The 25,211-nt window shown below is 38.7% G+C and overlaps 1 protein-coding gene across 7 annotated transcripts in view; it reads left to right on the top strand.

Moving 5' to 3' along the window:
• Positions 1-25,211, top strand: part of UBE3D (ubiquitin protein ligase E3D) — a 160,228-nt gene that overhangs the window by 74,427 nt on the left and 60,590 nt on the right. For 5 of the 7 annotated variants that reach the window (XM_064288489.1, XM_064288479.1, XM_064288480.1 and 2 more), the window contains one exon: positions 14,425-14,563. In XM_064288489.1, coding sequence (XP_064144559.1) covers positions 14,425-14,563 — 139 coding nt within the window. Of the gene's footprint in view, positions 1-14,424; positions 14,564-17,915; positions 19,611-25,211 lie in introns of those variants that run through there. The other 2 variants (XM_064288494.1, XM_023544173.2) reach the window with 2 other exon arrangements.

The following is a 25,211-nucleotide window of genomic DNA, read 5'->3' as shown; positions in this document are numbered from 1 at the left end:
CACTGAGGCATTTTTAAAAAGCCATCTCTATTGTTCCACTGTTCAGACATAAGATTCTGCTCTGTTTTAAATCATTCTCTCACCTTTTAAATATAATGTGTCAGTCTTGATCTTTCCACGTAATGTTAACATTGGCCACTACTTATGTTCTTGTTATTCCAACTGATGTTAGTTTCCAATCTTGTTGGAACTTTTCTCTCTGCATAGACTTTAATTCTCCAGGGTAAAGTCAAAAAAGAAGGGGAGAAATAGATCCCCTAATACAAAATATATTTTTGCATCCTAGGTTACAAGGGTAAAGTATATGGTTAGATGAGTAATGTATCAGAACCTCAATGCTATTTAAACATATGGATAGGTACATTGTGTGTATTTCGTGTATTTAAAATTGAGATTTTTGTCTGAACAGTATCTTTCATTTGGCATACTTCATGGTGATTTGTTATAATAGACTACTTTAAATCATTTGAAATAGTGAGATATGTGAATTTGAACAATCACTTCCCCAAGGCTACAGAAGTCAGTGGGAGCTCAAACTGCTAGGTAGACTTTTTTTTTTTTTTTCAAACTCATATGCAAGTGTAAAACTTTTATGAGGCTGCTTTAACGAGGCCCTTTGGGATTTAAGGTTATTTATCTAAGCTCTTATTAAAAATGAAAACTTTTCTATGTTTAGCCCTGTAAAGCAAAACCAATCTTAACAATACTGTAAGCTGGAAGAATGAATACTGTTCTGCAAGCTGACTCAAAAATAAAGTTAGGAGACTTTAGGGTAGTAACTCCAGCACGGACATTATGGTAATGGGATAGTGACAGCAGAGCCAGTATTTCAAAGTCTCTTTTAATTAAGAAAATTGAGCTCTACTATGCTTGTAATTTAGGGTTTGACATGACTTATTAAAATGACTTCCAGCCCTGGAATCTAGCCAGAGCACTCCAATGTCTCCGTTAGAGTCAGTTTGCCCCAGGCCTGGGCTGCCTGTATGAAGTCCATGAGCACCTTTTCATTTTTGGTATCTGGGCTTGTTGAAGTATCTTTGGCTTCCACCCTCCCCTGATGAGAAGTGGGGCATGGAAGAGAGGTTGTTTCGGAGATTAATGAACCAGAGTCACTCTGTACATAACCTAGCGGAAGAGCTAGAGCTGCTGCAGGAAAAAATTTTGTAATTTTTAAATGTGTTCAGCTTCTTTGTAGGTATGTTCTGGTTTGATGAGTCCGGGTCCTGCAATAAATGTATTCTTAGACATACCCTGGAAGCTATGTTTTTAAGTTATCTGTAATGCAGTGCAGTTTTCTGGAATGAGGACATTATGAGAGGAAAAAGAAAATCAGAGTCAAGATCTTCTGCTGACTTTAACAACTTATCAGAGACAACTTAGCAGGGGTGTGCCCAGATGAGTTGACAAAGACTTTAAGATAGGAAGGTGGATGGATGGATGGGTAGGTGAATAGAAAGGTAGGTAGAGAGATAGCGCTAAATAATTATTGCTGATATGATTATTGGTGAGTAGGTTTCTGTGCTACAGAGTAAGATAGAAAATTGGACAGACAGATATATCTTAGTGAAATGGTGGCAAATCCAAAATTCTGAAGACATTTATAAAGACACTGTCTTATCTAATGCTGCTATAACAGAAATACCGCAAATAGATGGCTTTAACAAACAAATTTATTTACTCATGGTTTAGACTAGAAGTCTGAATTCAGGGCGCCAGCTCCAGGGGAAGGCTTTCTTTCTACTGGCTCTCGGGGAAGATCCTTGTCATCAGTGTTCGTCTGGGTCTAGGAGATTCTCAGAAGAGTGACCCTGGGCCCAAATGACATGCTCCACTCCCAACTCCTCTTTCTTGGTTGTAGGAGTTTCCTCCCTCTGCTGGTTTCTGTCTCCTTTTATCTCTTGTAAGATAAGAGGTGACCCAGGCCACACCCCAGGGAAACTCCTCTTAGATCAGGGCTGTGACCTGAGTAAAGGTGTTGTAGCCCACCCTAATTCTTATTAACATGACCTAATCTTTCTTTTAATCCTGCCTCATTAACATAACAGACAGCTCACTCCCAAATGCGACCATAACCACAGGCATAAAAAAAAAAAAAACAGAGGCTAGGGTTTACAACACATCACAAAATGGGAGGATAATCAGATCACAAAATGAAGGACAACTACACAATACTGAAATCATGGCCTAGCCAAGTCGACAGTTTTTTTGGGTGGAAGTAATTCAATCCATGACAGTGACCAAAAATGAAAACTCTGTGCCAGAGAGCATTTTTAGATTATTTTTAAGGGTCTTTACCCTTAATATTAGTAATGTAATTCACTGGAAATAATATTTCACTTGGTGGAGCCTGAGATGTTTTGAGTCACCACCTCCGCTTCACGGGACGTAAAAATGCTTATAAGACAATAGAGAGGAATAAGAGTGAAAGCACACAAATGATATTTCTAGGGAAGGGAGTACAGAACCACATGCTGGCAATTACGGTTTAGTGTAGGAAGAAGACAAAGGGCAAACACCAAAAAAATGATGGTGGCAGAAGTATTGGCTGAAGATCAGAGGTAGACGCAATGCACATATAAAAATTTAAACAGGTGCGCATCGTCAGGGAAATGTCAAAATGAACTTAAGTTTAGTAACATCTATTCCAAAAGAATCCCAAAGCAGTTGCAAATGGAAAGGAAAACTCTATGTACGCTTGGTTTTAACTCTTCAACTTGAGCAGCTGTTTTAACAGTTGAGTTGCTAGGCACTGTCAGGAATAGAATATTTTAATTTTGGAGAAACCCAACTGTTAAAACAGCTGTTTAGTCTGATTAAACTTAAGCTGGCTCTGCTTAGGTTGCAAGACCTGGTGGGATCATAGCATAATACAGATTGGCTATTATTATGATTTAATTGGACATAATAAAAATATGAATGAATGCTAGGTGGGATGTTAGGTTGGACACTGATCCGCCAAAGAGGCTGCTGCATTCTGTGGTTTGTTTTCAAAAAATGCTAGGGCAGATAGCATGGGCTTTTCCCGTGTTGCAAGTTCATGGAAATTACCTGAAATAATTTTACCTTACATTCCTTGGATGTTGAGTCTTTTTTCCTGGCACTTAAAAAAAAGTCTTCTTAGTTTTATTAATATCTTTTTATCCATCTCTTAAAAAAGATAATATACCTGCTCAAGTCATCTCAAGTAGTCTGTAATATTTCTTATTATTTGTTACCCTAAGTAAAAATTTCATTAATAGCAACTACCAAAACCCAAAAACCCATTGCTGTTGAGTTGATTCTGACTCATAGCGACCCTATAGAATAGGGTAGAACTGTCCCATAGGGTTTCCAAGGAGCACCTGGTGGATTCGAACCACTGACCTTTTGGTTAGCAGCTGAGCTCTTAACAACTACACCACCAGGGTTCCCTAATAGCAACTACAGCGTTTGTCAACTTGTAGGCAACACATTTTTAATATCTCGAGCAACTTGAGTGGTGCTAACAATGGTGAAAATTTTGAACACCAAATTTACCATCATGTGTCTTTTCTCATGGAAAAGACTACTCCTTGGGCTAGTTTCAGGTAAATCAAGTTAATTCAAAAAAAAGATTTAAGTTACCTGTTTAGGTGATTTGTTAAATTTTTTCCTATAAGAACTGTGTTTTTACTTGATAAAATATTAATGCATATTTGTAAGCCTCCAAAGATAGGTTTCATTTCATGTATTTTCAAAATGAGAGTAGCTTTGGTTTGTATATGCTCACCAAAATAATGCATAAACAATACAGGAAAAAAAAAGAAGAGAGCAAGCAGAATTCACTTATAATCCCAGTCTCCACAGAAAACCACTGTTGACATTTTGCCCATCTCACTTGTGACATTTCTTTATGCATATGTACACAGAAAAATATGGTTAGAAAATTTAATTTTACGTTAACCGATTTGTGCTATATGAGCTAATCTTTATTTTGCTTCTTTTTAAAATTTAGCTTGTCAAATATCGTGGCTATCTTTCCGTATTAGTATGGCACTACAATCATCATTTAAGTCTGGATTTTTAGGGGTTTACTACTTTAAGGTGGTGATTTATTGTTGCTAGTTTAAAACTCAATTTTTTAAGTAATTAGGAAGCAGAATTGAAGAAGATGCTGGGGATGTTAATGAGAAATGAACCATATCGAATAAAACACTCTCAGGTATCAAAGGTACAATTTTGCTGCTTTCACTGAAAAATATATATATTAATTTTATTAAACGAAAGCAAGTTACATGTTTTAAACACTTTTATCAATATTTCAACAAAAAATGTGAAATATACTTTGTTATGTTAAAATAGGGAATTAAATAAGCTTTTTTAGTTGAATCATCAAGAAAAAGATAGGAAGGTTCTGCCTTTACTTTCTTCTTATTTTGTTACTAGTATCGAAAAACATAAGTTTTCCTTGTTTTAGCATTCACAAAGAATTTTTCCATTGTAGTATGAATTAATTCAGAGGATGATGATATTTTTATAGTCACAGCAAGATGTAGTTATATAAAAAAATACAGGTTAGCTTTTCTAACACTGGTAAATTCAGGTGCTTAATGTTTCACCAGTTTATTTCAAGGACTTTAAAACCTTTTCAGAATACTGACTGGTGCTTTGAGTAGCCCATATTTAAACCCGCTCCTCAATTATATACACATATACTATACAGTAATGATTACCAACATTTTAAGTGTTTTTCTTGTGCCTTGGTACCAAATATTGAGAAAGAAACCAAACCAAACCTGTTGCTGTCAAATCGATTCTGATTCATAGCGACCCTGCAGGGCAGAGTAGAACGGCCCCATAGGGTTTCCAAGGAGTGGCCCGTGCATTCGAAATGCCGACCTTTTGGTTAGCAGCAGTGAAAGGTACAATAATGGAAGGCTGCCGTCAGAGATACCTCAATTCAAGGGTGTGGTAGCAAGGAAAGAGAAGCTAAGAATTTAATACAGTAAACCTGAGAAAGCCAGAATCTGTGTAAGGCAGAAACCTGTCAGAGTAGGAAAGCTCAAATATTTTCCACTAAATAGTGAGCGATAGGAAAGTAATGACTGCACCTTGTCAAAGGTGGAAAACTTGTGAGACCCAGGAAAAACAAGGCAGTCCTGTTGAGTTCCGGCTCTCACAGGTTTCACTGTAACTTTTTAAAAATGTTGGCCTTTGAAGGTTTTGTTGAAATTCCTCTTAGGTTTTGGAAGCTTCCATCTAATAGTGTTAGATTTCACTTTGCAAGAGTTTAGTCAAATATTCCGTCTTTGACTCATGATGTCCTACCAAGGGATGCTTCTTAGTCTGCTCAATCTTTGAATAAAGCTTTGGAGCATCTGGGCCAGTTTCTATTATCAGTTCCCCTGAGGGTCAGCTAATGGGTGAACAGTAGATATAAAATTCAGGAGACTGTCAGGCCTGACCTGGTAGATCTTATTGTTTATACACATTTTATTAAGGTACATACAAATCAAATTCTTACAGGGGAATTGAATCAAAGTTGGGAGAAATGAATTTTTCTCTATATCAGATAACACAGAAATTGAAAGTCTTACCTTACCTTAAAGGTGTAAGGTGGCGCAGTGGTTAAAGAGCTTGACTACTAACGAAGAGGTCAGTGGTGTGAGCCCACCAGCTGTTCCTAGGGGGAAATATGTGGCAGTCTACTTCCATAAAGATTTACAGCCTTGGAAACCCTATGACACAGTCCTTCTTTGTCCTATAGGGCCGCTATAAGCTAGAATCGACTCCATGAGAGTGGTTTTTAAAATTTTATTAACTTACCTTAAATGAGTGTGGCCCCTGAGTCTTAACACTACTAGAGTTACATTGACAAGTGATTTCACAAAAGGTCTGAAGTCTTAAACATGAGAACACTTCTAAAATCAAGGGCTCTTACACAGAGGACATAAATAGGTTAGTGATCTTAGCATTTGGTTTCTCATCTCTCTTCATGCAAGACATAGTTCTTAGTCATTGGGATTTAGTCTTCTAGTGGGTCAGGGAAAGCCAGTTGTGATTTAGGGCTATCTGATTCAGTTACCAATATGTAAGACCCAAATTGGCTAGTCCTGCTTCAGAACTGAGTGACATCGTTGCCAACTGCCCTTAGTGAAGGAAGGGTATATGAATTTCCAAGAAAAGGCCATTTGAAGGTGGATTAAAGAAGAGATGTGAAGAGAAGCCAGTGATTCTGAGGAGGACTGTATTCTGTAAAGATAGGGGAGAATAAAGTTGGATATGGTGCAAAGCACCAGGCAACTCCTTAGTTCTGAGGTCATGCGTTGAAAGAGCTCTGATGGATTGTATCTCTTTTTCATGCTGAGACCAGACAGGGTCTCATGGTACATCTCAAAACTGTCACTGTCAATCAATTTGAATTGAAACATGAAGAAAACCTATTTGTTATACCAGTCCTAGGAAATCGCTAAGGAAGAAAAAAATCCTAAACTCCTGTTTTGTGTTTTATGCAGCATAAACACTTTTATATCCACATTTGCAAAGGACTTAAACTGTGGAACTACATGACTAGTATTGACTAATGAAAGTGTTGGCTGAGGTGGCCCCCTAATGGGACAGAGGACCTAGTGATGCCAAGGTTTACTTATGAAAACATTATTAGCGTGAACCTAATTATGTTAGGTCTCAACCCTCATACATTAATTTCCAGTTACTCATGGAAGTGAGTATGCTTTAAATTTTCCATAACAAAAAGTAAAAAAAAAAAAAGGCCAGCGTAGCAGGTACAGGGGTCTGGGGACCATGGTTTCAGGGGACATCTAAGTCAATTGGCATAATAAAATCTATTAACAAAACAGTCTGCATCCCACTTTGAAGAGGCATCTGGGGTCTTAAACGCCAGCAAGCAGCCATCTAAGATGCATCAATTGGTCTCAACCCACCTGGAGCAAAGGAAAATGAAGAACACCAAGGACACAAGGTGATTACGAGCCCAAGAGACAGAAAGGGCCACATGAACCAGTGACTACATCATCCTGAGACCAGAAGAACTAGATGGTGCCCGGCGACAACCGACGAGGGCCCTGACAGGGAACACAACAGAGAACCCCTGAGGGAGCAGGAGAGCAGTGGGATGCAGACCCCAAATTCTCATAAGACCAGACTTAATGGTCTGACTGAGACTGGAAGGACCCCAGTGGTCATGGCCCCCAGACCTTCTGTTGGCCCAGGACAGTAACCATTTCCGAGGTCAACTCTTCAGACATGGATTGGACTGGACAATGGGCTGGAGAGGGATGCAGGTGAGGAGTGAGCTTCTTGGATGGGGTGGACACTTGAGACTATGTTGCCATCTCCTTCCTGGAGGGGAGATAAGAGGGTGGAGGGGGTTAGAAGCTGGCGAAAAGAACATGAAAAGAGAGAGTGGAGGGAGAGAACGGGCTGTGTCATTAGGGGGAGAGTAGTTGGGAGTGTGTAGCAAGGTATATATGGGTTTTTGTGTGAAAGACTGACTTGATTTGTAAACTTTCACTTAAAGCACAATAAAAATTATTTAAAAAAAAAGTCTGAGGGAGTGACAGGCCTCTTTACTCTTTATTTGAACCATTTCTAAATATGAAACATCTAATAATATCTTCTAATTTTGAAATTTCTGGCAGGCATGTTTGTAGGGTGGGCTCTCTCTCTCTATACATGTGTGTATGTGTATATACAAAAAAAATTGTGTATGCGTATATATATATATATATATAAAATTTATTTTCGTTCTTGTTGTTAAAAATATACACAACAGAACATATGCCAATTCAAGAATTTCTACATGTACAATTCAGTGATGGTGATTACATTCTTTGAGTTGTGTAACCATTCTCACCCTCCTTTTCCAAGTTGGGGGCTCTCTTCTCTAATGAAAGTGTTCCCAGTGTAACTCCTGTGTCCTCAGCAGCTGATGTGTTGGCAATAATAATACAGGCGTTTATCAAAAACCAAGCCACATTATTTTTCGGCATGAGCTAATGCACCTAATTTTGAGATTACCTTACTGATATCTTATTTAAAGCAGAACTGGTTTCCCCATACTTTCTGATGTATGTATGAGATAAATATTGCCTTGAAAAACTTACAGGTCTTAAAAACAAAGTTTGAAAGCTTTAGCTTACAGGAATTAGGTGCCTAAATTTCTTCTTGGGTACTGTTCATTACTTAATTAACCTTATGAAGTTTGTCAGAAGCACTGGATATGTGCCTTTTTCAAAATCTGTTTTTATAAATTATTATTTTTTGTATATTTAAGTATATAGAGTTAATATGGCTCCTTGTAACACATGTATCAATACACTTAGTTGTTTCGGAATTTTATGGTCTTAACAGTGGTTCTTAAGATTTTTTTTGTTGATTTTTATTCTTTGTTCAATTAATTAGTATTATATTTAAAATGATTCTAGTGCTAAATTTTGATCATTTGCCTGTTTTAATATTTTGAAAGCTTAAATCGATGAGCTTGTCATTCTTATAGTTTTGAAATTGAATTTTAAAATTTTGAAAGTAAAAACAATATAATATTTAAACATCATTAGTAGAATATTTGCTTTCTTAGTTCTTTTATGGCTGAAGAGCCCTAGATCAACTACTAAAAATATGAGAAACATAAGATTTAAGTTAATTATTTCCATCTTGAGCTCTCCTATATCTCATCAGTTTTTCTTCTCTATACAGTGTGCTGTACTCCTTTGAAATATTTAAATTGGTAGTTGAGCTGTTATATTATTTCTATTTGTCATCTTAGGCTATCTTGTTACATTGAAAGACCCCAGTATTTCTGAGCAAACTGTGTCATTGCTCTATTTTCTCATTTGCCTTTAGGGCACAACTGTTCTCTTGATATTGATTGGTGTTTGATTCATTCTCAATTTCACTATTTTTGCTAGAAGTGATAGAAAGTGCCTTTTTCCCCCTTCTCATTGCCTCTTTAAAAATGGATAACCCATAGTTGCTTCTATTGGGAATTTGTCGAGGCAAAAGTCTAGAAATAAAGATGGCGTGTCCTCTGCTTGCATTTTAGTCTCTTAGACTAAGGTCACCTGGCAGACAGCTTCCATCTCATAGGAAAGCTTTTCCTATCCCAGCCCTTTAAAAATCACAGAAGTAAGTTTCAATTTATATTTAGTTCTGTGTTTCCACTGAAGTATTTTTCATGTTGATTTATGGTGGAAGATTACTGATTTTACTCTGATAGTCCATGGTATCTTTGTAAGAAATGCCAGAAATAATCCAGATTCTTCCCTGTGTTTCTTCAAATGCTTGTATAATTAACACAAATTTGTATTGCTATTTGAACCACAGTCAGATAGTTGCAGGTGTCACCTCTGGCTTCTTAGTTAATGTATGCCCTAAATTCTAAGTCATCTTTTTGGTGATTGTTTTAAGATAAACTAAATTTAATGTGTGTCCAGCCATTATATTTCCCTTTCCTTCCTGATCTCCTTTATTCCTTTCTTCCTAAATTGAAAAAAATGATGTGAAACGTTAATTGATGTTTTGGCGGAAAATTCTAGCTTCTCTAAACAACTGTTTTTCATTTTTCATATATTACTTTCAATCTTTGTTCACATGTCTGAATGCTTTATTTTATTAAAATGATTTTTGTGATTAAACTTATGGAGAAAATGTAAATCTTAACATTTAAAAAAATTAAGGCCTGGGACTAATGAAAAATAAAGTGTGGGAGTAGGAAGGGCAGGTAAATATTAGGAATTTGAACCATGTTAGGCTCAGCTGATTAGTCTGATTTTAAAAATAAAGTTATTAAAATTATTAGAAAATGAGGTATTCTAAGATGTCTAAAATTTACTCTGTTATTTTGACTCTGGAGTTTTCAATGTTTTTAGATGGAATTCTTTAAAAAAAAAATTCTATTTGAGTGTTCCTTTCGATAGGTCATACCATAACCATTTAGCAGTATGTTGAAACCTTTAAACAACATTTAAACGTTCTTTTGACTGCACCAGAAACCAAATCAACATCCTAGCATCCAGTTTCAGTCCACACTCTAACTTCCCAAACTCCACTGTGAAACATTATGTCTGCTGCTTCTTGCATTCTGCCTAAAGGATATCTGTCTAGAGACAGTTAAAGCTGTGTTGCATTTTAGCACCAACAGACGTAAAGAGGGCTAAGCCCCTTTGACTTTTGGGTGATTTCTAGGTTCATGGGCAATAGAGAATCCTCAATTCAAAATAACAGAGGATTGAGGCCTTACTGTCAATAGGCTGAGATGGTATTAGAGCTTTATTTTTTTTTACTCTATCACCAATTATTTGGTGTTTTATAAAATTTCAAATTTGTTTATTATTATTATTATTATTATTGCCAGTTTAAACAAACTCCCTCTTGGTTAGGTCTATCTGACCTAATACTAAGGATTAAGAAATCCAGGTATAATATTAAGGCAAATTTTGGGGGAGAAGGATCAGTGAGTGAAGAAGAAACGTCTAATTGTTTTGATGAGAAAAATGCCTATCAGAGTGTTGAAAGTGTATTAAAAGTAGTCAGATATTTCTTTGCCTTTAAATCCACCACTGAACCTTCTTATTCATAAAGACATTGAGTACTTGTCTGTTTCCCCTGCCCCCCATCCTTCAGTCAGTTCTATCTGTATTAACTTGGATGCCTATTTTTAATCTTCTTTTGTCTTTTTAGGAGCCGTGGTGGTGCATAGTGGTTTAAGCACCTAACCAAAAGTTTGGTGATTCAAACCGCCCGGGCGTGTCACAGGAGAAAGATGTGGCAGTCTGCTACTTTAAAGATTACAGCCTTGGAAACTCTATGGGGCAGTTCTACTCTGTCCTGTAGGTTCAACATAAGTCAGAATTGACTTGATGGCAGTGGGTTTGCTTTTTACTTTGGATTGTCTTTTGTTCTGTGCTGCTTATATTTATTTTATAACATTAACTTGTTTCTGATTATGAAAATAGTGTAAAAAAGAAAATGTCAAACACAGGTTATTATTTATTTCCCTTTTTTTTAATGTAAGTACCCCAAAAACTCAACTAAACCCACTGTCATCAAGTCAATTCCAACTCATAGTGACCCTGTAGGATAGAGTAGAACTGCCCCATAAGGTTTCCAAGGCTGTAAATCTTTAACAGAAGCAGACTGCCATATCTTTCTTCCATAGAGTGGCTGGTGAGTTAGCAGCCAAGTGCTTTTAGCCACCATGCCACCAGGACATCCCGTAATGTAAATAAACATTAATATTTATTGCATTTCCTCCTAATCTCTTTCTTTACCATATAGCTATTTTCACTTAATATGTTGTGAATATTTTCCCATGTCCATGTTACTGCCTTTTTTATTGAAATTTTAGAATATATACCGTAAAGTAACAGCTTAAGATGAACTTCTTACAGAAAGTTGAAAATAAGTGTATATTTTATAAACAAAAGAGTTAACACACATGAGAAATAAGCATAAGCATTAAGTTAGCATTAGCATTAAGAAGGATTAGTTTTAAGGTCCCACTTAACAATTTGCTTGGCGAGGATAATAATACGTACAGAATCTTCAGTGATCAGCGTGGTGTGGTAGGGAGAGCACAGGCTTTGGAACCAGGCTGGCCTGAGAGTGAATCCTGGTGCCACCACTTACTAGCTGTGTAACGTTGGATGGTCACTTAATCTCTCTAATCTTAGGGGGCCTCATCTTTAAAATGGGATGGACAATGCCTGCCATTCAGGGCTGCTGTAGTGGTACAATGAATATAAAAAAAAGTGCTTGGCCCAATGCCTGGATTTGTTAGGCCCAGGATAAAGGATAGGAGAAACAGAAGACCTAGACTTATACAATTGAAGCATTATGGGGAGCAAATTATGACCATAATAAACCAAGATAACTATTTTAAAAATATTTATTTGTATAATTTACTACATTCCCTTTCTCATTCTAAGATATTACTGCTAAAAGAGGACTAGAAAACACTTAAAAAGTGACACTGCATCAAAGTTGATTTCTACACTGGTAGGATCCTTAATTAGGAGCAGCGTGGGCCCCATTTCAGGTTGCATTGTCTACGTCATCTGGAGAAACCCTTTTTGAAGGTCTGTATAGTGTGACAGGCCTGGCTTAGGGTTTAGGGACTCACAGATGAACTCCCAAGAGATCCAAGTCATAAAAAGTAAAACCTCTTCAGGGCACATAAAGACAAAAATTCTGAATGAAAGTATGTAGCTTTAGCAAACCTTATTGTGGATGGTGAGGGTGGCGATATAAATTCTGAAAACTTAAATTATTTATTGAACATACAAATGTAAATGAAAAACAGTAGTATTTCTATTAACCAGTAAAAGGTTAATACCTGGGCATGTCTGAAGACAAGTAACACAGAGACAGCTTTCTGATCATCATTTCCAAATTAGACTGCAGAGTTAGTTATGCAGACGAATCCGTGAGCTGATCCAGATGTCTGATCGAGAATGAGCCAGAATTGTAGACACGCCCCAAATAAATGTGGCAAATGTAATAGATAAAGTTCAGTATTAGGCAAGTAGTTCTTATAAGAGAAATAGGAGGATGTCTCCAAGGCAAATGATGCTTAAATGGGTCTTGCAGGAAGGATAACAGCCCTCTAGGCCCAAAGAACTGTTATGTGCAAGTCACAGAGAATGTAACGTAATGCAGTTCAGAGAGTGGAATGTAACAGTGTGCTTTGTGGTGGGCATAAGGAAGAAAAGAAATGAGCTTCAGCCCTTGCACTGGTACTAAATTTGACTTTTGCCATAGACAGTAAGATTTTTATTTCTATTCCAGAGGCATGTTGGTGTTGTTTTATAATTAGTAAAAGCAGAAAGAATAGCACAGCCAATCAAAATAAAATAATAATTTTTAAAACACAGAAAAGGCACTCAAGTGTGCCTTTGCCGAATTTGACCGGTTTTAGAAAAGTGAGCAAATGCCTTAAAGAATTACCCTATCATACATCTGAAATGTATCAGCATAATAAGTAACCTGACTGATGATACCACTAAAACATTTGCCATGACTTGTCATACTAAGGGAGCCCCTGGGTGGTACAAATGTTAAGCACTAGACCACTAACTTGAAAGGTTGATGCTTCAAACCCACCCAGAGGTGCTTCAGAAGAAAGGCCTGGTTATCTTCTTCTGAAAGGTCACAGCCTTAAAAACTTTATGGAGCATAGTTCTACACATGGGGTCACCATGAGTCAAAATTGACAGCAACTGGTTTGATTTTGGTTTGGTCAGATAAAGTGTTAAAGTCCGTTATGCCTTTAACTGCTGGTGCTTTCTAAGCTTCCAGTATTTGCTACTGATGTGGTTAAAGGTAGCTTTGCAAGGAGAAATTTAAAGAAATAGCGAAAAATGTATATTTTTCTTTAAAAATTAGAACAGTGATAAGAGACTTTGGCAGGGGAACAGGCGGGAAATACTTTAGTAAATAGAACAGTTGATAGCATAAGACAAATGATATTCTTCTTTTTTTTTTTTTCATAATTATTTCCTCATTTTTCTTTTTGCTGTAAACACTAGATGGAGAATCAGAAAGCCAGGTTTCTAGACCCAGCTTTATCATTTTCTAAACATCTGTCTCATCTTAGACAAGTCCCTTTACTTTTGTAGTCTGCAGTGTTCTGATCTTTTGAATGAAAGGATTTTAACATAAGTTCCACAGGATGGAGCAGAGATGCTTCAAGGGCCACTCTGGGAGATGAAGCGAGGTCTCCTGCCAACGCTTCCCTTTCCAACAAAGCAGCTTTGCTTTTATTTGTATTATAAATTGGGACTTTTATAAGATTCTGTTTGACAAAAGGATTCTGACACCTTTAGAAAGTTTGAAAATCACTGAACTGGGTGTTCCATGAGGCATATCCAGCTCAGAAACAATTTCCACATGGTAGAATGGGGATAACAGTAGGTCCTTTTCATAGGTCACTAAGGGTTGAACAGGATGTTACATGTAGAGCACTGCATAGCACATAGGGAGATATTAGCGCCCCTTCCACCTTCACACACACAAACCCAAAAACCCAGTGCCGTCGAGTCGATTCCGACTCATAGCGACCCTATAGGACAGAGTAGAACTGCCCCATAGAGTTTCCAAGGAGTGCCTGGCGGATTCAAAGTGCTGACCCTTTGGTTAGTAGCTGTAGTACTTAACCACTACGCCACCAGGACACAGGTCCCACACAAATAAGACTGCATTTCTTACAACTCTTCTACATTCAGTATGAAGTGATGACCTGAAAAAAAATTGCTTAATACCAACACCACTATAAAAATGTCTTGGACATTCACTGTCTGAATTTTTAACATAACCAGGTCTGTCTACTTTTTTTTTTGTACGTTGTTTTTTCCTCCCACAACTGAAAGTTTTCTTCTTCTGTATCAGATCTTGAAATAACTATGACTCAGATATAATTATGAAAGTTAACATTTCATTGTGTTTCAGGCTTGTCAGTTCGTGGGAAAGTGATATCAGCGTCCACTGCCTAACCCTGCCTGCCGCTACCTGCTTGGAGCTGCTGTTGATATTATCGGGGAATAATGCCGTGCTGCCTCCATCCCTTCGCTGTATGAATTCCTTTCAGGTAAGGACTTGCTCCTTTACCAGAGTGAGGTTTTTTGGTTTTACTTGTTGTAATTGCTTTTCAAGGATCCCATCTTCCAAAGGAGATAGCTTGTGAAAACCCACAGTTTCAGGTGGTAATAATAATAAGCATAATGCATGCATTGCCTTGCCTATCTCTCTTTTTTAAGAAATGAACAAACTGAGGCCCAAAATTGATTAGATAATTGTCTGGTAATGGCTGAACCCAGATCTGTGTGACTCTAGGATTTGTTCTGCAAACCTCTTTCCTGCATCTGAGAGAAAACGCAAGAACACCTGGTGAAGACATTTGTGGATGCTACTTCCTTTCTCCCAGCTCTGCCCTAAAAGTAGATCACCTAGAACAAGGATTTTCAGACAGTATCAGTGGCTTTGCTACTGTTAGCTTGAGGCCAAATGACCAAATGAATAATTAACAGGGCTGTTCCCAGCACCATTTCCCTTTCTCTCTAGTACTTCCCTTCCTCCCTCATCACTTCCCTATTCCCCTGGGTATTTATCTGTGCCCCTGATAAAGCAAATGGTCAGAATAGAACTCAGCACCACAAAAGTGGACTGACCAGCAGGATGGCTAGCAGGAAGAACCCCTCCCTGGTAGTCAGCTGAGGTGGCGTGTGATAATAAAGATGTTAGCTAGTCCCCTCATTTGTGACCCCCCAGCGACTGAATGTAATTGGACATATTTGTGACACTAGACAATGGAAAAATGTTCACAAGCTCTCTAATGTTAGTGGAAAGGCCACGCCACATGTGTTGCCGAGGAAATAGGTAAACGTGGGGTTGGTTCTGCTTCTGAATACATCGCTATTCTAAGATAACTTCAGAATCAGTGTATATTGCTTGGTGCACCTCCATTATGTGGTCTAAGAAACAAGATGTGGATTTTCTTATGAATTATATTTCAGAAAATTGGTAGAAAATAAATGCTGAGATCTAATTTGTATCCATAGTCTGATAATCTGTGGCTTTGATTGTCTTTGTCATTTTCCTTCTGTTTCTTAGTCCTAGATGCTGATAAAAGTTCAGATTTGGGTCTTGACATACCTGTTTAAATTTGCTGTTACTCAGTTATCAACTTCAATTCTGGACTCTTAAAGGGACCTTAGAGAACACCTCCTTGTTTTTTGAGAGAGGAAACAGATCTGGACAGATGGAATGAGTTGATCTGGGAACACCTAGCAGGTTAGAGACAGAGCTGAATGGCACCAGGCCTATGCCAGGGTGACTCCATCTGCCCCCCAACTGTACTACTTGCTACAGTGCTGATAGATGGAGGGATTATATGTGGTAGGTAGAAGCAGCTTATATCTACCTTGGAATGTCCACACATACCTGCTATTTTGCAATAATTTATATTTATTTCTTACTTCCTTGAACCAGAAAAGATGTACAGTTCTTTGTATAAATCCATGTTTCTTCTAAATTTTGCTCATTGGATTAAATACTGAATAACATAAAAGTTTGTACATAACCACAAACTTTTATGGGGGAAGACACAAGAAACTTAACAGTTATTATCTTTGGGGAATGAGGTTGGAAGACAATTATTTTTTATTGCATTCCTTCTTATATGAGTTTGATTTTTTATACCATGGATGAGGGGAGGACAAGAGGAGAAAAGACTCTGACTTCAAACATTTTACAGCCTATTGAGGGAGATAAAGCAATCATGCATGTGTGAATTAAATTGAGAATAATTTTATTACATACAAGCCTCAACACAAATCTTAAAGGAATTAAAGATAAAACAGTAATCTAAACAGAATGTGGGGGACTTGAGAGGAGGCCTCATCTGTATTCTCTGTAAGAGGAGGTCTTGCCCCCTTTAAAGATCTCAACTCAGTCTCATGTAAACACGTGCTTAAAATTAAAACCCTTGCCTGTTACTGGTGGTGGTAGTGTTCTCTCTTAGCACCTTTAATTAGAGAAGCTCTTAGGGTCCGGCTGTCTGGATGTTAATTACTGAACTGTCCCTCTCCACTGGTGATTGTACTTCCTCTAGTTTCAGTCCATTTGCTGAATATAATTACAAGGAGCGCATACTCTTTCCCAGTTTCAAAGGTGCAGAAAGACTTGGCAGAAGCTTGTGAATAATGTCAGGCAAAGAGATTGTGCCTCTGCTGTACCTTTGGAAAAATGTATTCTTATCAGGAATATGCCAGGAGTCGGATTCCTATGGCAGGTCTTCCCTCCAAGATAAAGGATCAGTGAAAGTGAGGGCAGTGTCTGTCAGGATTAGAAAGAGATGCTTTGCTTTTTCAGCTTTTTAATACCTGCTTAATCATTTATTACAATGGCAAGGAACGGAGCTGCTAATTTTGCACATATTTGGGAATTATTTTTTAAATTGGAAACTCAGTTTAATGTACTTTTTTAGGCTCTATATTGGCAAGAGCTATAAAACAGAATGACAGTTGTTAAAGATACCATCTTTACATTTCCAGTTCTCTTACTTTCTAGGCCAAGTCACTGTGAACAATGCTTCCTTTTCTGTAAAACTGATTACTTGAGGTTTCTGAAGATTTAAATAGCACCCCTGCTTGAGCCATTATTACTGCTCTTATTAATTAGAGCTATTAACATATATGAAATTGTATCTTCTTACAGTATAACATTTCTCTCAGGCCATATGAGGTTATATTTTGGTATTTGTTTATATATATATGTATATATATATATCAAACTTCTACTCTGTTATAGTATCTTTATATCTTCGGTGTTGACTATAAGCAAGCAGAATGTAGGACTTGGTTGAGAATCACTGAAGTGTTAACAGTCAACATTCTATTTCTATTGTTGTAGCCTCAAGAAGAGGCTACCATTTTGCTCCCTGCTTAAGATCCTTTAGTGGGTTTTTATTGCAATGAGAATAAAATCCAGGCTCCTTACCCTGGCCTACAAGGCCTGGCAACATCTGGCTCTACCCGCCTCTCAGACCTCATCTCCCACCCTCTTGATTTCACTTACTCTGCTCCAGCCACACTGGCCTTCTTTCCATTCCTTATCACAACAAGCTGGCTCTTGCTGTAGGGTCTGTGCACTGGTGCTTCTCTCTGCTACTTTGGACCAGGTCTTTGCCTGACTGGCTACTTCTTGTCTTTCAAGTTTCAGTTCTCAGCTCAGGTGTTCCTCTCCCCTGAGAGGCTTCACCTGACCACCTTCACAGAGCCCCCCTTCCCCACTGCAACTATTCTATAACCTCACCTTGTATTATTTTCTTCATAGCACTTACCACTATTTGAAGTGATCACGTTCATTTATTTATGTCTTTTCCCTCTACTAAAATGTATGTTGAATTAGAATAGAATGTCTGTTTTTGTTCGATATTACAGCAACGGAACTTGGAACAGCACCTGGATGTAGGAAGTATTTGATAAATTTTGGATGGATAGATGATGGACTAATGGGCAGATGGACAAATAAAAAGCAGATTGACAATGGCCGTGTAACATTCTAGAAGTTCAAAATGCCAACCTGGGGGCATGCAGAGGCATGGTCAGCACACACTTGGGGGGCAGCAGGAGCAGGCCTTTCCTGCTGAGGTGGGGCTGAACTCCACAGGTGAGATCCAGATTTGAGATAGGTTAATAAGGCTGAGCGCAAATGGGTACCCACATCGAAATTGCAGCCTGGGACTTTGTACAGATGAGAAAGACGCTAAGAAAAGTTCAGCCCTTGGAAAGAGCTGGCAAGATTCAGACAAGCAGAGTGACCAGTATACAGAACTGAACTCTTTCTAAGCACTGGAGCCCACAGCAGGGGAAACAGGGATGATGTCCACACTGTGCAGACGCTGAGGCAGAGGGGTTTGGATGCACAGACAAGTCTTCTGGAACGGGGCAGGTTGCAGCCTGCTGCTGCCATTAGTGCTGCCGGTTGGATTCCACGCCTGAATGCTTCAGAACTCTGGGGTGAGATGGCAGAAGTCCTTTTCCATATTCATCCTGCTGGGCAGCAACAAGCTCCTGACCTGCAGTCCTGTAATTTCAAGTTTAAATCTGAGCAAGGTGTCTGGAAGATAGAATCTTAAGGACCAACAGGTTGGACCAAGATTAGCATGGGCTGCTGGTTTTAATGTTACCATGCATTTTTCTTAGAAACTTAGACTATTATAGCTGGAAGAACTAACTAGTTAATGACCTTATTTTTACAGATAAGGGAACAGGCCCAGGAGGATTAAATTGACATTGGAGGCTGAAACCAAACCCTGATTTCTCTTTCTCTCCTAACTTACGGATTGTGCTGTACAGGGTGTCAACTTCTCTTCAGCTAGAAAGGGGATTTTTTCTATGCCATCATTTCTATATTCATGGAACACAGGCACTTTGGGATGTACATAGGTGTTATAAAAAAGGTGGGGGGGGGGTAGATAATAATGGTACAAAAAATAATTAAAAAAAAAATTTTTTTTTTTTTTAATAGCTGACATTTATTGAATGCCTCCTATATCCCAGGTACTGTTCTCAATGAATGTGCTACTTAGCGCATTTCATCCTCACAACATTCAGAGAAATTATTATTCCCATTTCGCAGATGCAAAAGTTGAGCCAGAGAGGCAAAATAACTTGCCCAAGGTCATACAACTATACAAATTATCCAAGCCATTTTCTTTTCCTATCCTTCTACTTTTTCACTGTATCAAAAGGAAAGAAGAACAAACAAAATAACACATGAAAATTTGTTTTCACTATTTTGATGTTTGCCCCTCGGGTAAAATACTTTGATGATGTATAAGGTTGAAGTTGTGGATTTTAAACTTAAGGCTTTTTTTTCCCCCCTCTACACACATCTTTCTGTAGGGGCTGCAAGAAATAGGTAGATAGAGGCTTGAGAATTTTACAGATAGGAAGCAGCAAGGGGTTTCTGGAGATGAGACAGTGAAGTTTCTATGTCTATGCCATTTTTTTCTATCTACTTTTGGACATTTCACCACATAAATGGCCTTACCTATCTATTATATGCCATGTTCATCTTTGGATAAATTGTAGCCACTATTACATTTTAAAGTAACATTTTCCCCCACCTATTTTTTTTATAAAAATATAGTGATTACTTTTATGATTAAAAAAATGGGAAAATACAGAAAAGTGTGAAGAAGAAATTTAAAGTAACTAGTATTGACATTTTTAGAATAAGTACTCTCTTTTATGTAGCTTACACACACACGTATTTTAAAATTGGCAGCATTGGAGATGCTGAGCCTCAGTTACCAGCAGTATTCTGCTTTTTCTTCTGTTTCATCTTTTGGCCTGAAGGCAGACGGTCTTCCCAGAAGACTAAGGGCCTTGGAGACCTTGTGTAAAAGGGTTCTGTTATTAGGTGAGAGTGGGTGGGGAAGGGAGGCTAGTGAGCCATTCCAGGTATCCAAGGGCTGCTGCAGATGTTATTAGGAGCCAGATAGTAGACCTGCACTGAGTTGGGCAGGGACTCTGCTAGAATTTCAGCTCAGCTCTTGTGATAATCCATGTGTGCATCCCAGAGAACTGAAACGGGAATAGCGTTGGCACCCTCACGTCTCCAGAAGCGTCAACATTCTTCCTTTCCTGCTAATACCTTTGTCCTCTGGCAGAGATAATCAGGAGTTGAGTGCTACTCATTACATTTAGGGAATCCTATCTCAAAGGTAGTGATTACTGCTCTGGCTCTTTCCACTCTCTCTCCTCAAAATGGATTTCTGCGAATTGACTCAGCAATTTGAGTGTGGAAAAGATGTTGCTTTCTTCATTCCTTTTGCCCTACAGGGCGTTCTGTGGCTTGGGGAAATTAGTGGGTATCCTTAGTTTAATAGAATTTTCTACTCTGAATTCTTCCATCCTTTGCCTCCTTTCATCTTGCCCCCATTGGTTTGTTATACTCTAGAGAAAATGTGGAGGATGGGCTGTAGAAAGCTTAGAGATTAACCGGATGTTTAACCAGCCCATGGTGCTGCGCCATTGCATCTTTCCACAGGCTGCTAGCTCTGATCAGACTCCCCAGCACATGCACTGCTTCTCCCCTGCTATGCCTGCCTCAGACATTTCTGTGCATACCAAGGAGTGAAGGTTGCAGGCCAAGCTAGACGGTGTTCAGGCTTCCATGGTACTGGGCCTTCACTCTGAGGAGCTGCCATTTAGTAGGGGTGGCCTGATTGGACTGGGGTGCTCTGGCCTTGGCCTTATTGAAAGAAGCAGGAATGAGACATAGCTCAGTAAGTCAATAATTATGTTCCTTGTTTTGTTTTGCTTCATTTGCTTTCAATACGTTAACTTTTTTTCTGGTTTTAAAGAAATCATTTTGGTGTGTTTTTCATTAGCAAAACAATGCACATTATTTTCACATTCAGGCTAAAAATGTAGCATTTTTAAATAGCCCAACTCAGTCCGTCTGTCCTTTATGGCATGGCGGGAAGAGAAGGCCTGGTGTCAAGGCCTGGCAGGCTCCTAGCAGCCTTTGTGATTTGGGGTCATTTCCTGCCACTTTTCCTCAATATCCATTACTCTGAAATGGGGCGGGAGGACGGCGGACACGTAAGGATTCATTTAATTCTCTGGATACAAGATAACAGATGGTACTGGTTCCTTAATGTCAGTTTTCATGGGAAGCTTGTTTAAAATTCACATTCCTGAGCGAGAGCCTGAGAAATCCTAATTCAATCACTATGGAGTAGAGCCCAGGAATCTGGATTATAATGAGCATTCAAAGTGTTTCTGGTATAAGTTTTCAAAAATCAAACTGTGAGAAACACTTATGTGATAAGAGAATGTACTCCTTTAAAGTGAAAAATGAAAGGAAAAAAGCCTTTAGTTATGACAGTACCTAGTCACTAGCTCAAATGACTTATTTTCCTTTATTCTTCACTTTTCCTTATTAACTTGTACTTTCCATAGTCCTTGACTGTTTATTGAACTGAACCAAATCATTATCATGAAGCTCATATTTTTTCTTTCATACTTCTTTTTCTTTTATCATACTCTTTCCCTTTTATACTCAGAAGCTGTGTAACTCATCTTTCTGTAACCCCTGTAACTCGTCTTTCTGCCGTTAGACCTGAAGACCCAGCATCTCCCGGTCTCTGGGCTTCCTCCTTCCCTCAGGGGTGCATAGTCCTCTCGCCCCAGGTCAAATCGTTGCTCACCCTGATGGAGGAGATTTAAGAGCTAGTCTTACATCTGTCACCATCTGGACTTGTGACCTTAGTTTAGCCAGGTACCCTCTGTGGGCCCCGGTTTATCTGTACAGTGAAGGAATTGAGTTAAATTATATATGTAAGTGTTGTTAAAGTGCCTTTTAAAGTAGAAGCACAGAGTCATCTTGTCTGTTCCCAGGTGTGCCTAATTTAGTCACCCAAACTGCATAATATAACTTTATTCCTTAAAAGGACTGGGTCCTTATTTTTTTGGAACACCTTGAAAGTGTTTAACTGAAGAAATGCATAGAAAAAGCCAGCTTATGTGGTATTCTTTGTGCTCTCCAAAAGAATGGAGTCTATTCTGCAAGACTTCCCCAATAAGGAAGGGTTAGGAATGATAGGGTTAGAGTGCCTCCTGGTCCTCAGCTCTTCCTGCCGGTGAGATCCAAGTCAGTCCTTCATGCAGATGCAGGCAAAGGGAGAACACTGTCAGGTGGGCAGTGTGTTAAGAAGTGGATGTCTGAAAAAAGAAGAGGAAGAAGCTTGGAATGTTGTTCTCTGAACATTCCTTGGTTTCCCTGCTTCCCTCTTTTCTTCTCTCCCTCAGTCTTCTTATACCTTCGGCGTCACTCTTGGTTTTCAACTCTGGATTCAGCTGTATATTGAAACATTTCTGGCTTAGGAACTTTCCAGTGGTTTTGTGTTTGTATTAATCTTATTGATAAAATATTGATTAAAAAAATTGAGAACTTTCTTATCAAGAAAGTTTTCTAAAATGGGAACTTTTTCTCTTCCTTGTGGCTACCTTTTCCCACACACTGAACGTGGCTGTGTTGAGTGGTTTCTTGGTCTTTCATCATGCTTCCTTGAAAAGGGGGTTAAAGATATACGTATGTTTTTAGAAACAGTAGTTTCAAAATTGGAACGATTGAACCCTCTTCTCCCACAGAAAAAGGTGCTGTGTTTTTGCAGGAGTTTTTCTTGGTTAAAAGGGAAGCAACAGCCTGTGAAGGACGCCAGCCTTCAAGGGAATGATAGATCAGAAGGTGAAACTGTTCTAAGCTCCAATTGAGGACCTTTCGTGAGCCCTCCTAGTAATGACTAATCACGTCAGCGAGTGAAAAACTTTAGGACAGAAAAGGTTTTGGGGGACTAGGCCAAAAGAATTGTGAGGAACAAGAGTGAAATTTTTTTGTCGTTTCAGTCCTCACTCTTGCAGAGAATGACGCATTGTACATGTGTGATGTCGTGGGAAAATGGGTGGGAGATGGGTTCTCATCTTAACTGTTATGATTTCTGCAACAAGTATAACTGAGCACCAATCACTTACCCTTCTAGAGCCAAATTTTCTCATTCCTCTAGCTCTGAAATTCACTGATTCCAAGTTTTAGTGGTTGAATGATTCACAAAGCTCTGAGAGCTTGTGGCTTTAGTTAGCCTGAAGAAGAAAGGCTAGCATCCAATTTGCACTCCCGTTAGAGTTCAGCACACTGCTTTTTTCTGGGTTAGAAGTTAGGAATGATGGTTGCAGAGGAATGATTGTGTTGAGGCAGCAGGGAAAGTATTTCTATAATTTCATCCAGCGGCTTCATGCAGTTGGCTTCTGCAATTAGCTTTCAATATTTTAAGACAGTTTGATAGCATAGATTACATGGGGGTGACTAGTGTATTATCTGAAGGTATGATAACAGAACACAGACTATATTGGAGTAAAGAATTAACTAACTTTCAGGAGCTGGCACCTTTTCTCGTCTCTTTAGAGCTGAATGCAGCTTTTCATAGAAAATTACTTTTGTTCATAGTCCCAATGTTTCTGCCTCTCTCCTTGTAGTCTTAAATTATTTGTTTCATTCTCATTGAACTTCAGCTTGAAAATAATTTGTAATTTTCCCAATTCACAAAAGCAATAAGCATTTGAAGCACTGTCTATTTGAACTGTCAGCTGCTTTTTAGTATCATGTCCCCCAAATATGCTAATATTTTCAGCAGAAATCAGAGCACTGAAAATAGGAGACATGGTTCTTGGTATTTTTCTTTTTAATAAATGCATTTAACCTGTTCTTATTTGTTGTGATTGCTGTATGACTGAACTTATTTCTGCCATCTTCATGTGTGTACATGTGGCAGAGGGGGCCGAACGTGGTTTTTTGAATGCCATGTATTATGTTTTCTTATTTCTTGCCCTGTGTTGTCTAGCTAGTCTTTTGTCCTTTTTTTCTTTTTTAAAATTCTCTGCTGGCTTGGAAACAGTAGCTTGCAGGTTTTTTTCTTTCAGTGGTTACTCTTACATTTTTAGAATATATAAAATACGAAGTTTATCTGCCATTGCTATGTATTTGAAGACTTCAACGCAAGGAATTTAGTATCTTTTTTTTTTTTTTAATTTTTATTGTGCCTTAAGTGAAACTTTACAAGTCAAGTTAGTCTCTCACACAAAAACCTATCTACACCCTGCTGCCATACTCCCAATTGCTACATGCTCCCAATTGCTCTCCTCCTAATGAGACATCCCGCTCCCTCCCTCCACTTTCTCTTTTCGTGTCCATTTAGCCAGAGTCTAACCCCCTCTACCCTCTCATCTCCCCTCCAGGGAGGAGATGCCAACATAGTCTCAAGTGTCCACCTGATCCAAAAAGCTCACTCCTCACCAGCATCCCTCTCCAGCCCATTGTCCAGTCCAAGTCTGAAGAGTTAGCTTTGGGAATAGTTCCTGTCCTGGGCCAACAGAAGGTCTGGGGGCTATGACCACCGGGGTCCTTCTAGCCTCAGTCAGACCATTAACTCTGCTCTTTTTACGAGAATTTGGGGTCTGCATCCCACTGCTGTCCTGCTCCCTCAGGGGTTCTTTGTTGTATATCCCTGTCAGGGCAGTCATCAGTTGTAGCTGGGCACCAGCTAGCTCTTCTGGTCTCAGGATGATGTAGCCTCTGGTTTATGTGACCCTTTCTGTCTCTGGAGCTCCTAATTACCTTGTGTCCTTGGTGTTCTTCATTTTCCTTTGATCCAGGTGAGTTGAGACCGATTGATGCATCTGAGATGGCTGCTTGCTAGCGTTTCAGACCCCAGACGCCACTCTTCAAAGTGGGATGCAGAATGTTTTCTTAGTAGATTTTATTATGCCAGTTGACCTAGATGTCCCCTGAAACTATGGTCCCCAAACCCCCACCCCTGCTACACTGGCCTTCGAAGTATTCAGTTTATTCAGGAAACTTCTTTGCTTTTGGTTTAGTCCACTTGTGGTGACCTCCCCTGTATTGTGTGTTGTCTTTCCCATCACCTAAATTAGTTCTTATCCACTATCTAATCAATGAATACTGCTCTCCCACCCTCCCTCCCTCCTCTTTTAACCATCAAAGAATATTTTCTTCTCTGTTTAAACTATTTCTTGAGTTCTTATAAAAGTGGTTTTATACAATATTTCCCCTTTTGCAGCTGACTAATTTCACTCAGCATAATGCCTTCCAGATTCCTCCAAGTTATGAAATGTTTCACAGATTCATTACTGTTCTTTATTGATGTG

The sequence above is a fragment of the Loxodonta africana genome, chromosome 1 (assembly GCF_030014295.1).
Source record: "Loxodonta africana isolate mLoxAfr1 chromosome 1, mLoxAfr1.hap2, whole genome shotgun sequence".
Taxonomy (NCBI): Eukaryota; Metazoa; Chordata; class Mammalia; order Proboscidea; family Elephantidae; genus Loxodonta; species Loxodonta africana.
Note: the sequence above shows the minus strand (reverse complement) of the source record. Positions and strands in the feature narration are given on the sequence as shown.